Source organism: Carlito syrichta, unplaced genomic scaffold, assembly GCF_000164805.1.
Source record: "Carlito syrichta isolate Samal-C Ts95f unplaced genomic scaffold, Tarsius_syrichta-2.0.1 Scaffold312078, whole genome shotgun sequence".
Classification (NCBI taxonomy): Eukaryota; Metazoa; Chordata; class Mammalia; order Primates; family Tarsiidae; genus Carlito; species Carlito syrichta.
Window position 1 is genome coordinate 73,133 of NW_007256174.1, and position 14,701 is coordinate 87,833.

Here is a 14,701-nt window from a genome sequence, read left to right on the forward strand (position 1 = left end):
CCCATGCCCTCACTCCAGGCAGGCACTGCTGAAGTGTCTCCTGGGGCGGCCATCTCTGATTGCTTTGTCTAAAATAACACCCCTTCCCGGCAGCGTCTCTCTCTCACCCCACTCCACTTTTAAAGAGAGCACGAATCATCATGTAATGAATTTTAATCTCATTTGCATGCTTGCTTGTAGCTTCTGTCCAGGGGCTCTTTGAGTTTTATACAATGTCATATCCCCAGGATATAGAATAATGCTGGCACAGAGTAGGTCCTCCATAAATATGGACTCAATGAATGAATGAATGAATAATATATCAGCAAACCACACCCAACAGATGCCTTATGGGAGAAGACCGGGACTGTTCTGGAAGGTGGTCAAGGGAAAGGCTAGTTTTATCTCTAACATCTAAATTGTTTAAAGTGAGAAGATTTTCCAGGTCACTTGTGAAATTAAACATTAATAACCATTTAGAAAAAGGCCATTATAATTCGCTGTAATGAGTTTGTGGTGGTGCTGCTCTGGGAACTCCCAGCAGTCGAAACTGGAGTAATTGGAAACCACAGATGGGGCAGCGGAGAGGAGGGTGGTAGAGTGGTCCTGGAAGAGGGAACAGTGTGAGCGGAGTCCCAGAGGCAGGGTGAGCCCATTCCCCAACCCTCTTTAAGGGGCCAAGGCCCTGCCAGGCCAAAAGTTGGGTTGGGTGGAAATGTCTGACTCGCCTACTATGGCAATGCCACCCAAACCATCAGCCTGGGAAGACACAGGGAGCTGGTGACAAGATACACACATACAAATCCATGCACCGCTTCCTTCGCGGAGAAAGTCTTGATAGAAAACCAACCCATAGAAATTCTGTAACCAGGACCCGCAGCACGCTGAGTGGCAGAGGCAGTTTGCATCCTGGCCTGTCGCAAGCTCTTCCTCTTACAACTGATGACGGCAAGTAGTTTGTGAGCCAAGACTAGTTCTCAGACCCCGCGGTGAAGTCTTGGCTTAGCCATCCCCCAGAGAGTCCACCTTAATTTACAGTCTGAGGAGAGAGTGGCTGTGAGGGTGGGGGTCTGGGAACTGAAAGGAGGGAAGAGGCAGAGATTCAGGCTGCTATACTCAGCTGGGAGTCACCGAGCCCCACAGGCACTGTAGATTTTCACAGACGCCCCTGCATGTCCTCCCTTTCTTCTTACGCCACATGCCTTCCTGGTCTGACTTCTGTCTTGCCTCTTCGGGCCGGTTCCTTCCTTCTGGGTATGTCCCCCGTGTCATGCTCTTGCTGGCCTCTAGGTCTCAGTAGATGTCATGTCCTTCATCTGCTAAATCCTGGACAACTTGGAGGAGTTGGCTTTGGAAGACCCAACACCCCAAGAAGTCTTGCCTGATCCTCCAGGCTGCGTTGGGGTTCCCTCCTGAGCACCCTCACGACCCTTGGAGACATCTTTAGATATCACTTGATTCTGTCATTTTCCACTATTCATCTGTCTGCCTTGCCAGACCGAGAACCTGGGTGAAGGCCTGGATGGAGTCGTATTCACTTCTAGGCACCCAGGACTCAGGACAGAGTCTCTCGGTAAATGCTCTGTATATACGTTTTTAAAAAATTGATTGAATGTGCTAGACTTGGTGGGAAAACAACAAGTAGAATATTCTATCCACATCCTGGGGAAGCTGACGGAGTGTCTCACCTGCAGACAGCAGTCACTGCACATCCAGGAGAGGACAAAATCAAGGTGCTCTGTGTTGAGTTTGTGATGCCACAGACAGGGACAAGACAGCCACCCTGAGACCAGAGTCGGGAGAGACTTCCAGGGAGAGAAGGCCTTGGAGAGTGGGGAAGACACAGGGCCATGGGCACACACTCCTGGTTTTAACTGAATCCCAAAGCCTGGATCAAAATTTACACTCCAGTCTGATGGGAGCTGGGGCTTAAGTGGATCTACTGGGGTGTAGGACACTGGGGTTTGTAGAGCTCGGCATCACCAACATAGAGCCTGAGTTTTAGGAGACTATCCCCAGTCCCTCTGGGAGGCTGGGCAACAGAACCAAATAGAACCTTCACCCCTGGCTGGGGAGAAAAGCATTAATTTGCTTTTGCAAGCTTGAGAAAGGTCATCCAACTTAATTAAGACATCGTGGGGACATCCATCAGCTGTGGGCGCAGCAGGAACAGGAGGGTGGCTTGGAGTAGGGGGAGAGGAAGGAAACCCAGTGAGGAGTGATTGCTGTGCAGAGGCAAAAATCTCCCCCAAATCCAAGGGTTTGCTAAATGTCCCTGAGGGTCGGACCGCTGGTATCTGCCATCACAAAGAAGAGCAGCGTCTTAATTAATCCACAGAGAAAGTCTCGGCCTCGGCCTCACCCTCTGTTTCGATCACTCAATCCTTCTAATTTCCCAGCAATTTAATTAAAGGATCTTCCCCCTTACAATAATGTCTCATTTCCTCAGAGCAGCTTTAAAAGAATTAGAAGCCGTTAAAGCTGATCCGATTGTAGTTGTTTCCCTGAGACTCTGGCCTAGAATATCAGAACAGAAAACAGTCAAGAAGGTGAGGCCACATCCCCATTGCCCCTTCCACGAGCAGGAAGTTGCGGCCCAGAGAGAAGTGGGGGGCCCAGGATCACACAAGGAATTGGGGCAGAATCAGATCATGGCCAACTCCTCTCCATCACAGTGGAAAGGAATGCAATTTTAATCAGTGACCCCAGCTTATTACTCTTTAAATGGCATGCTCTTTGTGAAAAATTCAATTTAATTATGAACATAAACGTGCTTGGTTGCTGGAAATCAAAGTAAAATACAAATACCTTTGCGTTTTCTATGTTTCTGGCCCTATAGACCCAAGCACCTAGGACAAAGGTCAGTAAACTATGGTGTGTAGGCCAAATCTGGCCCACCACATATTTGTAGAAATAAAGTTTTATTGAAACAGAGTCACATGTATTCATTTACATACTAGCTATAGCTGCTTCCACGTTGTGTACAATGATAGAGTTTGATAGCTGTGGCAGAGATCATACGGCCAACAAAACATGAAATGTCTATCTGGCTCTTTACTGAAAATGTCTGCCAACCCTACAGGGCTGCAGAAATCCATGACTCTAGCAAGAGTCCTCCAAGGACGGGAAGAACCAAAATACTCTCTCAGAGCACAAAGTAATAACAGTAATATATTATAGTAATAATATTGAGTACACACTGTGTGCCAAGTATACCAGATGACAGGGTGTTGACTGTTGCACTAACCCTACAGATTGGTGAGAACATACTCACTTACAGATGTGCTAACTAATGCTCAACGAGAATAAGCACATCGCCTGAGACTGCAGAGCCCTGAGCTGCGGAATGGGGCCTCACCCCACACCCACGACCCCCACGCTAGCCTTTTCCACTCTGAGCTGATGCCTTCCATCCATCCCTAGGTACATTCCAGGGTTAATGCCAACCCAAGATGCATGACAGCTGGGTGGGGCCTCAGAGATTCTCCAACCACACTACTGTATGCTAGGGAAACTGGCCTAGACAATGCAAGAAATCTTCAAGGCCACTGAGAGAGTCCATGGCAGAGATGGGGAAAGGCCCCAAGATTTCTGGCTCCTTCCACAGTGCTCCATCCATGCCACCAGGCTGGCTTTCAGTCACACACAGGTAAGCTCCTGCACTGGGTCAGGTGAGGCGCTGGGCAGGCAACTGATCTTATACTACATCTGTGAATGCATGAGTACCTCCATTGTTCAGATGAAGACACTGAGGCCCAGAAATGGAAAGGAATGAGTCCCAGGACACACAGCCAGCAGAGCTGAGGCATGGATGCAGGTGCCCTCGGGTCCAAAGTCTGTTTTTTCCCCATCGCCCAGGCTGTAGGATGAAGTGGGACCACAGAGAAGCAGAGACGGGCCACATTCCCTGCTCCCCAGGGCAGTCAATGAGTCCTTCAGATCCACTGCCTGTTGGCACCCACCTGGAGTCAGTCGGCTTGGATAGACTGAGGGCTCCTAGGAAACTGTGGACCCAGCAATTCAAACAACTTGTCCAAAGCTGCACCACCAATTCACACTGGATCAAAACTCCTTAATTCGGGGCCCCTGAACCTTCCACAACTGTGCTAAAGTTGTACGTGTGCATACTTCCCAGGGAGTATGTCTCTGGCTTTCATCAGAAGCCCCAGAAGGCTCAGTGGCCCTACAAGGTTAAGAGCCGCTGTTCAGACCCACGGTTCTTGGCAGATACCACCGGTACACTGGCTTCCACCGTATGTGGGCCTCTCCTCCTTCCTCTTCCCCTTGGCCCAGAATATTCTCCCACCCACAGTATCCTTCGGTACTGCCTCTCTGACATCTGGGGTTTCATGGGAGGTGTATAATTGGCACCAGCTTTATGTTCTGCTTCTGGAGAATCCAAGCCTCATGAGGGCAGAATTAACGTTGATGGAGCTGAACTACATGTGGAAAGCAGAGCGTGTGCATCGGTCCTCTTCACTTTCTGTCCAGTTGCGACACATGACGTGCCAGTCAATTGTTGGAGGAGGGCCAGCAGCAGGATGTACTTCCCTCCACACACTCAAGGCTCTCGACAGCTCGCAGGGATTCGATCTCAGAAACTCCCCATTATGCCACCCTCAATCCGTACGATGTCAACCCTGCGAAAATAGTTCCAGCAGATAACATCACACTCTAGAGAGGCTGCAAATGTGTTACCTGGGAAGCCGAGTGCTTTGGAGTGAGGACACCTATGAGGACAGCAGGTACCTTGGCCCTCCATGGGATCAGCCCCCATTTGTGAAATGGCTCTTGTACCAGGAGTGGGATGCTGACAACCTCCTTGGGGGTGCATGCTTATCCTCTGCTGCTGTGGTTACGTTATTTCTTTCTTTCTTTCTTTCTTTCTTTCTTTCTTTCTTTCTTTCTTTCTTTCTTTCTTTCTTTCTTTCTTTCTTTCTTTCTCTCTCTCTGTCTCTCTCTCTCTCTCTCTCTCTCTCTCTCTCTCTCTCTCTCTCTCTCTTTCTTTCTTTCTTTTTTTTGAGTTGGAGTCTCACTCTGTCACCCAGACTGGAGTGCAGTAGCACATTCCCAGCCACCGCAGCCTCGACCTGCTGGGCTCCGGAGATCCTTCCGCCTCAGCCTTCCAAGGAGCTGGAACTACCACACCTGGCTAATTTTTTATTTATTGTAGAGATGAGGTATCACCAAGTTGCCCAGGTGGGTCTCGAACCTGTGAGCTCAGGCAATCCACTCGCCTCAGCCTCCCAAAGTGCTAGGATTACAGGCTGAGCTCCCGAGCCCGGCCATTGGTTATGTTATTTCTGTCACAGTCCTCCCCTCTGCTATTAGGAGGTGGGTATCAACCTCCCCACTTCAGAGCCTTACAAAGGAAGGACAGGGATTGGGTGACGGAAAGAAATGAGGGAACAAATGGCTTTGGGTTTGCAGAGATTCCAAGAAATGCTTTGCTTACTGCAAAGCAATAAGGCACTTCAGGATGGGTTTCAAGGTCTTAGGAGGGTCAGGCACGTCCTGCCCTGTGGGGTCCAAGGCTGAGGGCTTCTTCCCTCTGCAATACTGGGGGCACCCGATGTCTGAATCACACCCAAGAGAGGACTAAGTGGGCAGCAGGACATGGACACGACCACTGCTCCCTTCTCGCTGATGTCTGGGTCCCGCCTCTACCCCTGCAGATCCCACAGTGGGAAGGGCTTGTCCTTGCAGTGGGAGGTGGATCTGCAATGAACCCTTCCTAGGTGTCTCTCTAAAAAGTCTGGGTGGTGAGGTCAGCAGCAACAGGGAGGGAGGCCGCACCAGAGGACAGAGGAATCAGGACAAGGAAATCCCAGAAGGGGCGCTAGCTGCCTCTCCCGCTCTCAGTCCTTCCATTCCACACTTCTTTCCTGAGCGTCCAGAATCAGACCTGTGGGTCACAGAGCGATGTCCCAGGCAGCAGCCCTGCCCTCAAGGGGCTGGTGACGGGCCAGGAGAAACTGATAGGACAGCCACTGGCGACAGAACTGCCTGTGATGGGCACTTGGGTCACACGCAGCCCTACCGGGTACTTACAGGACAGTTGCCTTGAAAGGCAGGTTCTGCAGGACTCAGCCTCCTGAGGACACGCGCCACACCAAAAGGGCAAAACCGGAGTGTCTCGCAGAGTCATCTGCCCTGTGCAATCGGGTGAGTCCCTTTTCCCTCTGAGCCTCAGTTTGCTCACCTGTAAAATGAGCCAGCATGGCTGGCTCCCTCAAGTCCCTCCAGCAAGGGTCTCGTGGGCTCTGCTCTGCGTTCATGTCACCCTCCCCCTGGGATGGTATCCCTCCTGATCACTGAAAACTAGAAGGAGTGACTTCTAGGCTCTCCCAGCCTCTGGGGCTTCTGTGATATAGTAGCCAACCCCCCAGCTACTCTGCCATGCATGCATCAACATGGTCACTGTAGAATACAAACGGTGACGACAATCGTTAAGGACTGCGATAATTAACCCTCGCTGGATGTTTGTGCCATGCCAGGAAATTGGCATGGATCATCTCATCCGAGCCTCATAACAGTTCAAGGAGGAGGGTGCTATTGTGATCTAGAGATAAAAAACAGGCTCAGAGAGACCGTGTGATGTCCCTAGCTTGGAAGGGGTGACCCTGCCTGGGATTCTGACCTTCGACATAGCAAAGGTTTAGTTGCTCACAAAACAGCCACACTCTTTTTTTGCAGAGTGCCAGTTGGTAGAGTCCTCGATGCCCCTGAACTGGATGGAGTCTACTGATTACTACATTTTATAAGGCTGCACCCTACATGAGACAGAGTTCTGGTGAGCACCCTCCTCCCGGCCCCGAAGAATCTGCCTTTCTAGGCAACAGTCCTCTAGGGACTTGGGTAGCCTGTGTGTGACTCGAGTGCCCATCACAGGGAGTTCTGTCACTAGTGGCTCTCCTATCAGCATCTTCTGGCCCATTACAAGCCCCTTAAGGGGACATCTCTCTGTGACCCACAGGTCTGACCCTGCACGGTCAGGAGAGAGGTATGCATGGAGGGGCCAGGGGCCAGGAGCCAGGGAGGCAGCCAGTGTCCTCCTCACTAGTCTGGTTTCCCCAGGGGCCTCTGGCCTGACACAGCCTTCTTCTGTCTACACAGACCTTTCTCTCCCCTTTTGTCTGCTTTGTGATAGTTAATATACCAAACCATCACTGCCTTCTTAGCCTGCAGGAAGTGTAACAACTGTTATCTACCACAAACCACCGAAGCCTTAAATTACAGCAGGAATGGTGACAGTGATAGATTAGAGTTTTTTAAATCAAACCCAAACGTGTCCCCGTCATGGCTAAGAGAAGGGCTGAGTTGACTTGAAAATAATTTACTCAGAAAATTTTGTGATGCATGGTAAATTAAGTCTCCCCCTCAGCACACTTTCTGTCTTTCCTCCAGCAAAGTATTAGTCTACTTAATTGATTCCCAAAGACTTCCCACCACAACTTAAAACCATTGCCTCTGGGGGGAGATGAATGCAAGCCTGGATTTCATCCAAGGGCAAGGTGGACAGTTCATTTTGAGATTTTAAAAAGGGTGGAGAGGGGAGATGGATTTAGAATCAAATGGGCTTTCTTCTCCAGCCTTGGAAGACGAAACAGAATGGGGGAAAAGCATCAGTGACAAAAGCTAATGGATTTTGAATACTTAGTACAAGAAAAATTAATTTGCTAAATTAGGCCTGTAGATACAGGTTATAAAATGAGTGAGCATCTCCTAAAAAACGCAGAATTCAAGACAAACTAGTGCAGTTTGAACTTGCGTGGCAAAGTTGCATAGCGAAGTTAGAAGGTCACGTCCATGTGCAAGTGCTACTAGCGGGAACAGGAGCCACCCCTCCACCTAACAGTGTGCTAAGCACACCGCAAATATTCCAGGGATTTCCCTGACTCTGGAGTTATTTGATCAACTTCTTCATCTACACACTGGGTAAGAATATCCATACCTCCCAGTGCTGTCCTGAGACCGAATACAGAATCTACAGAAAGCCCCTTGCAGAGTCCCTGTCGTGCAGGACACTATTTGTGCCTTGTGGTGATTATTATCATACCCATCCCACTGATGGGGGAGAGGGGACCAAGTCTGTCCAGGGTGACACATCTGCTGAAGGCAGAGTCAGTCAGGCAAGGACAAAAGTGAAGCTTCCCAGTTGCTAGGACAGAGGAGAAGCCACTGGCTGCAGGGACAGAGGCAAAGCCACCAGGCTGCAGGGACAGAGGCGAAGATACCTGGCTGTGGGGACAGAGGCAAAGTCACCCAGCTGCGGGAAAGAGGTGGGGACAGAGGCGAAACTGCCTGGATGTGAGGACAGAGGTGAAGCCACCCAGCTATGAGGACAGAGGCAAAGCCACCCAGGAGCGGGGACAGAGGCAAAGCCGCCTGGCTGTGGGACAGAGGCGAAGTCACCAGATACAGGGACAGAGGCAAGGACAGAGGCAAAGCCATCTGGCTGTGGGGACAGAGGTGAGGCCACCCGAATATGAGGACATAGGTGAAACCACCCAGCTGCAAGGACAGAGGCGAAGCCGCCCAGATGCGGGGACAGAGGCGAAGCCACCTGGCTGGGAGGACAGAGGCAAAGCCGCATGGATGTGAGAGAAAAGTCAGCACCGCTGCCAGGTAGGCTGACGGGTACCTGTGGGAAGTGCCAGGGTCTTCCAGGGTTAGGCCCGCGGAATGCTCCCCTGGCTTCCTCCCAGCCCCAAGCGCCACAGAGCACAGTCTCCTGCCTTGACTGTCTCTGACCTTGGGCTGGCCCTGGGCCTCCTGTTCTCGTGCTGAGTCCTCTCACACCTGCTTTCGTCTCAGCAATGTAGGCCCCAGACTGTAGCTCTGTGTAGCAGACCTGGCCCCCTGCCTCTAAGCCCCACACCCTGTGTCTGCTCTGGATCCCTGGTGTCAGGGCTGACAGGGAGGCAGCACAGCACGAGGAAGACAAGTGCCTGAAGGAACCGGGACCTCATACTTGTGCTCAAGTCCCAGATGCATCACTATTAAGTGGTCCCCATGGCAGGTTATTTCCCAAGCCACTGTCTTCTCAGCTGTATAAGGAAGAGAGTTAGCAGAAGACATGTGGGTTACAAGTACAGATCTTGCTTGGTTCCTGGTTCTGCCGCTTCCTGTGTGACCTTCAGCAAGTCACTTAATTTCTCTGTGCTAACATTGCCCATCAATAAAATTCTAACAACAGCACCCAACTCACTGGGTTGCTGTGATGATGAGAACACCTATACACCTAGCACAGAGTGAATTCTATGATGGGGGACCCCCAAAAAACCGGAATTATTTTTTCTTTCTGGAGGGCAGGCCCCTTGCAATCTACTTGGAATTTGTTCCTCCAGATCAAACGGCCAACCAAAGATTTTATCTGGAAGTTTTGAGAAGGTTGCATCATGATTTGCAGAAACAAACGACCCAAGTTGTGGCAAGCAGGTGACTGGTTCTTACACTAAAACCACCCAACTGTCTGCACCATGCTGAGCGTTCAGCAGTTTTTGACCAAAAACAGCATGACCTCTGGGTCCCACCCCCCTACTCACCCGATTTCTCCCCGAGTGACTTTTTGTTTGTTTCCCTGGACGAAAAAAGTCCTCAAAGGGAAACGTTTTGTAGATATGGAAGAGGTGAAACAAAAAATAGCAGACGCACTAAAAGGCATCAAAATGCACAAGTCCAGAAACTGTTCTGAGTAGCGGAAAAAGCATCTCAACAGGTGTATTGCACCAAACAAAGAGTACTTTGAAGGTGACTGAAGTTTAAACATGTAAGAACACACACACAGTTTTTAAAAAATAAATTCCATTTCTGGGGGGGGTCCCCCTCATGTAGAACCACCAATGGTTCAATCTTATTAAGACAAGGGGGATGGGATATTAGACTACCACGATGCCCGTGAAAGAGCCTAGTAGGGCACAGCGCAGGTACTTAACACACAGTATAAAACAGGGTGGTAGGCCTGTAATCCCAGCACGTTGGCAGGCTGAGGTGGGAGGATTGCTTGAAACTAGGAGTTCAAGACCAGCCTGATAAGACGTCTCTATAAAAAATACAAAAATTAGCTGGGCACGGTGGTACATTCCTGTTGTCCCAGCCATTTGGGAGGCTGAAGTGGGAGGATATCTTGAGCCTAGGAGCTGGAGGCCGCAGTGAGGTATGATGGCACCACTACACTCCAGACTGAGCAACAGAGCCAGATCCTGTCTCTAAAACAGAACAAGCAAAAAACAGGGGGAATGTCCACTCAGCTTTTCAACACAAGCTTTCACCTTGCTTGGCACATCATAAAAGTCAGGTCAAAAAACAGGAGAGGAGGAGCACTGACCAGCCACATCTTATGGTCACGTGAATGGACTGTGTGGCTTAGAGACTTGTCCTCTGATCTCAGCATCAGCCCCCCAAAAAGAACCGTGGAGAACACCTTCCCGCCCGCCCCCACACACAAGGACAAGGTCAGCCGGGACACCAACAACTCCTCGGCTTCCTGTGTTTCCATGTTTCTGGTCATCTGGGGGAGGGGCGGGCGGGGGAACGGAAGTAGAGTCCGTGCATCTGGGAAGGGTGGGCTCCTCCCTCCAGCCCCACTCAGCGCACTAAGCCAACATGGTGACTCTTCTCCTGGTACATGGCTATGCCCCTTCTTCCATTACGTCACCACCTCTGGGAGGGAGGACTTGGAGGGCTGTTTTTTGGTGCCTTCCATGCCCGGGAACACAAGCGATCATTGATATTTACAGGGAGTGGGGCAGACGGGGGCTTACTCAGTCCTGTCAGTCATCTCAGAGTTGGTGATTATCATCAGACCCATCTCAGAAAAGAGTACCCCAAGGTTCAGAGGTCTGGCAGCACGGCGAGGCCACTTGGAGGAGGAGTGTCAGAGCTGGGTTTGAAACCAGGTCCTCTGCCTGCAACCCGGACACTCACCCATCTCAACACAGACTCCCCTGATGCGCAGACAAGATGTCTTTTCCTGGAGGACCACCCAGACCTCCTCGCCCGGGTCTCTGAACCGTCACTGCCTCCCCACGGTTTACAGAATCACGTCAACAACCATCATCGGGCATCCCTGCTTTTCCAGGATCTGGCCATTGGCGGATGGCCTGCCCTTTCCTTTAGGGTTACCTCCACCCAAAAGAAAATGCTCACAGCTCATGTCCCTTCCCCACCCTGCCCCACCCCTGCAGTCAGGGTTATTCTTCTCTGGAATTCCCTTCCTGCTCCCTCCCACCGGAATCCCCACACCTTTAAAGCCCATGGAGTTTCCAAGACCCCATCACAGGCCACCTCCCCCATGAAGCTTTCCCCAGCTCATCCCAGTGGGAAAGGTCTTTCCTTCCTTGCTTAGGGTAAGAAGTCACTTTTCTGCTTGGATCAGAGCAGCAGCTTTTAAGCTTCCCCATAGAGGGTCCTGCTGGGGTGAGAGGGCTGATGACAGGAGGGCCAGTGAGCTCTCAACAGAGCAGTTATTGTTTTATCTGCTTGTTCATTCATACGCTTATATACCTGCAGGAGATCTCACCGGAAGAAAGGATTCTCTGAGGAAATAAATCATGACCTTGGCCATTGTTTTGTTAAACTCTGCTGTCTCCATGTGGCTCTTGGAGCTATAGCCGCCATGTTTTCTTAGCTTTGACCCCCTCCCCTACCTTGGGGAGGTGAATCTCCTCTCTCTCTCTCCTTCTTTCTCTCTTATTTACTTTCTAAATAAACTGCTTGGAAACTTAAACAAATAAAAAAATAAAAATAAATAAATCTTGACCTCAGGGAGTCAGATGGGCAAAGACGTCAAGAGACCCCAGGTCAAGGCAGGGTGTAGAAAGACTCAGCTCTATGCCCCAACACTGTGCATACAGCTGGGGCTCAAAACATGCAGAACTGATCATGAGCACCCAGACTAGAAATCTCAGTCAAACAGTGCTGGGTCATGAAGGCTTCTGATTGTCAGTTTATTGCTCCTCCCAGATACAAAGTGGAGACAAGGGCATGGCCCCTTCCTGGCTGGCTGCAAATCAAGTGCTGCGTGCCAAGAAACGAAAGGTAAGATGGTTAACCTCAACAAGTTTCCAGAGCAAACCTAAATGCTTAAGCGGGGGGAAAAGCATCATCGCCTGTGTTTAAGGGCCTGGGTCTCGGATGGCGTGGTCCTGGGTGGGCCCCAGCTCCAAAGGGTCGGCTTGGGAAGGGGAAATGCTAAGTCCCCCGCCTAACCAAGGAACTGACATACCAGGGCAGGAAACGCTTTTATTCCGTCCATCTCACCTCCTTAGAATGGGAGGTGAATAGTGAAAAGTGCATTTTTCTGAAAAGCAAAAGAATTCCAAGATGGGAAGACGAGACACTGTGATGGGGTGAATCATAGTTACTTCACTGGATACTAAGCACCTTTGATACTCAGGGAGGTGGGACTTTGTAGATAAAGCCAGGAAAACTCTCCCCCTCCACCCCGCCCAGCGGTGATTAAAAACCCATAAGGTCACTTTCTCTGTGATGGCTGTCTCCCTCTCGCCCGACTGCACGGCGGTCCCAGATGAAGATTCGGCACCTAGATGGGGTGGAGGAGCAGGGGGCTGTGATTCAGAGAAGATGCTGATGGGGACTGGAAGTCTCTGTCTGCATCTTAAAGCAAGGGGTGATGTGGTGGGGGCATGTGCGGGGGAGCTTTCTGGAAGGATGACTACAGGGTGAGGGGGTATGTGTCTACACTGGGGATGGGGTCCTGTGTTGCTGGTGATGCCGACTGCCTTGCCTACCCGGAGCAGAAAGAGGAGAGTCCCATCAGGTTGCAGGGCAGGAAGGGCAGAGGAGAGCCCATTCCACGGGCCGGGTGGCCCCATGGCCTCCCCGCCTGGGTGCCCGCAGAGCCGGGCGGCCCTGTCCTTTCCAGGCCGTCCGAGACTGCGTGTCCCTTAGAGTTCCTGGGCTGTCTGTTCCACAGCCTGCTCCTCCACGGGCTGCATGGCCTCCTGCACATAGACGATGAACTCCGACGCCTCCCCGCCCTGCGTGTAGACGGTCACCGTCTCGATGCCCTCCACGTCGTCGGAGGACACCACCAGGTGGTGCTGCTCGGCCAGCTCCACGGAGGCTTGCTGGAGGGTCTCCTGGATCATGACCGTGTGGTTGGCGCTGGGCTCCTCATCGGTGACCTGTGGGCGGGCAGGAGAAAGGTCACATAGGTCCTACTTCCAGGCCCAGCCGAACGACAAAGTCACAACTGCCGCTGACGGGGCAAATGGTGAAACCAAGTTCAAACCTCCTGGTCTTCTAGGAGATGTGGGGTTTTTAGAGAATGAGGGTTGAAGGCACCGTGGGGGTTATTTACTGCAACAGTTTCAAGAGGGTGAGGTCCCTGGAAACTTACAGCTGGTCCATTTGGCAGTGAGAAAAGCACTAGGTCTATCCTGGGCTCGCTACCTGTCACACACTCGGGAAGCTCATCCCTATATGATGATCTACACCATCCTGGGGAGGAACAGATGCCCTGCAGTCCTGGTTGTCCCCAGGTGTCACTGTCCATCAACAAGAATGCCTTAACACCTGAGGTCGAGGCCTGCTGGTAGAAACTCACTGCCACACAGTCAGGCAAGAGAGTCCTTGGGGCATCCGGCAGTGGATGGGACCTGGTGAATTCTACCGCCAGGCCTTTCTCTGTAGCTTCAAGATGGCAGATTCCAGGCAAGACCAGATTCCAGCTGGTGCTAGCGCCCCACATCCCTGACTCTGTCAGCTCTGGGCTGTTTTTAATATCAACTGTCTTTGATCTTAAGAAGAGAAGCAAAAGACATGGGAAAGACTTTGAAAGAGTTGAGACTCCAGAGCCGCTGCAAAAATAAATGAAGGGTTAAAAAACAAACCCAGGAGGAAAGCAAAGGGGCCCGGAATTGTTAAGCATGAGAAAGAGAGAGTCCTCCGGTTCCCAGAAGGATGCCTGAGAGACTGATGCATTTCCAGGTGGGTCTGAATGGCAAGTTGGAAACAGCCATGTTCTACACGAACTGGGCTTCAAACATCAGTGCCACCACTGACTAGCTCTGAGGCCTGGGAGATGCACTTTTCCCTGCAACCCTTAGGTTTCTCATCTGTAAAGCAGACACTCAAATGTCTACTTCAGAGGAATGCTGGGAGAATTAAAGGAGACTCTGCTTGCAAAGTGGGTGCTTAATAACATCACTGCCCTTTCAATTCCTTCATTCAACAACACTTTATTAAACACCTACTATCTGGAAGGTATTATGGCATGGCAATTACTCATTCATTCATTCCACAGAGCTTTCTGTCATCCTATCAGCTACCACTAGACTATAAGCTCTACGAGGCAGGACTGTGCCTGTCTGATCATAGCTGTTTTCCCAGAGCCAAGCTCAATGCCTGGCACACAGCAAACTAGGTGCCAGATACCACACCAGGCATTCGGGCAGCAGTATGGTGAAAAATCAGTCCCCCAAAAGGCCAAGTCTCATGGGACAGGCATGAAGCAGAGAGCATCATTGTGCTGCAGAGTTGCAAGGCTCCGGCGGGGGTGGCCAGTGCAGGGCCGGCAGAGTGGCCACGAGGGCCTGGGTCCCAAGGGGGCATGGGAATGGGTTCCAGGCAGACAGAGGAGGAGGAGCGATGATTCACAGGAGATGGCAGAGTGGCAGGCATGCTAAAGCAGGCTCTGCGAGATCCATCTGTGATGCTTCTGATTCTTTTCTCTGCTTGCATCTGGCCTTGGGTG

At 51.1% G+C, this 14,701-nt stretch overlaps 1 protein-coding gene across 2 annotated transcripts in view; it reads right to left on the bottom strand.

The window, feature by feature from the left end:
• Positions 1 to 12,211: 12,211 nt before the first annotated feature.
• Positions 12,212 to 14,701, bottom strand: part of ZFAT (zinc finger and AT-hook domain containing) — a 224,148-nt gene continuing 221,658 nt past the window's right edge. Inside the window, exon 16 of one of the 2 annotated variants that reach the window (XM_008069520.1) lies at positions 12,212 to 13,130. In XM_008069520.1, the coding sequence (XP_008067711.1) occupies positions 12,891 to 13,130 (240 nt within the window). In that variant the 3' untranslated portion in view covers positions 12,212 to 12,890. The remainder of the gene's footprint in view (positions 13,131 to 14,701) is intronic. The other variant, XM_008069521.2, reaches the window with a different exon arrangement.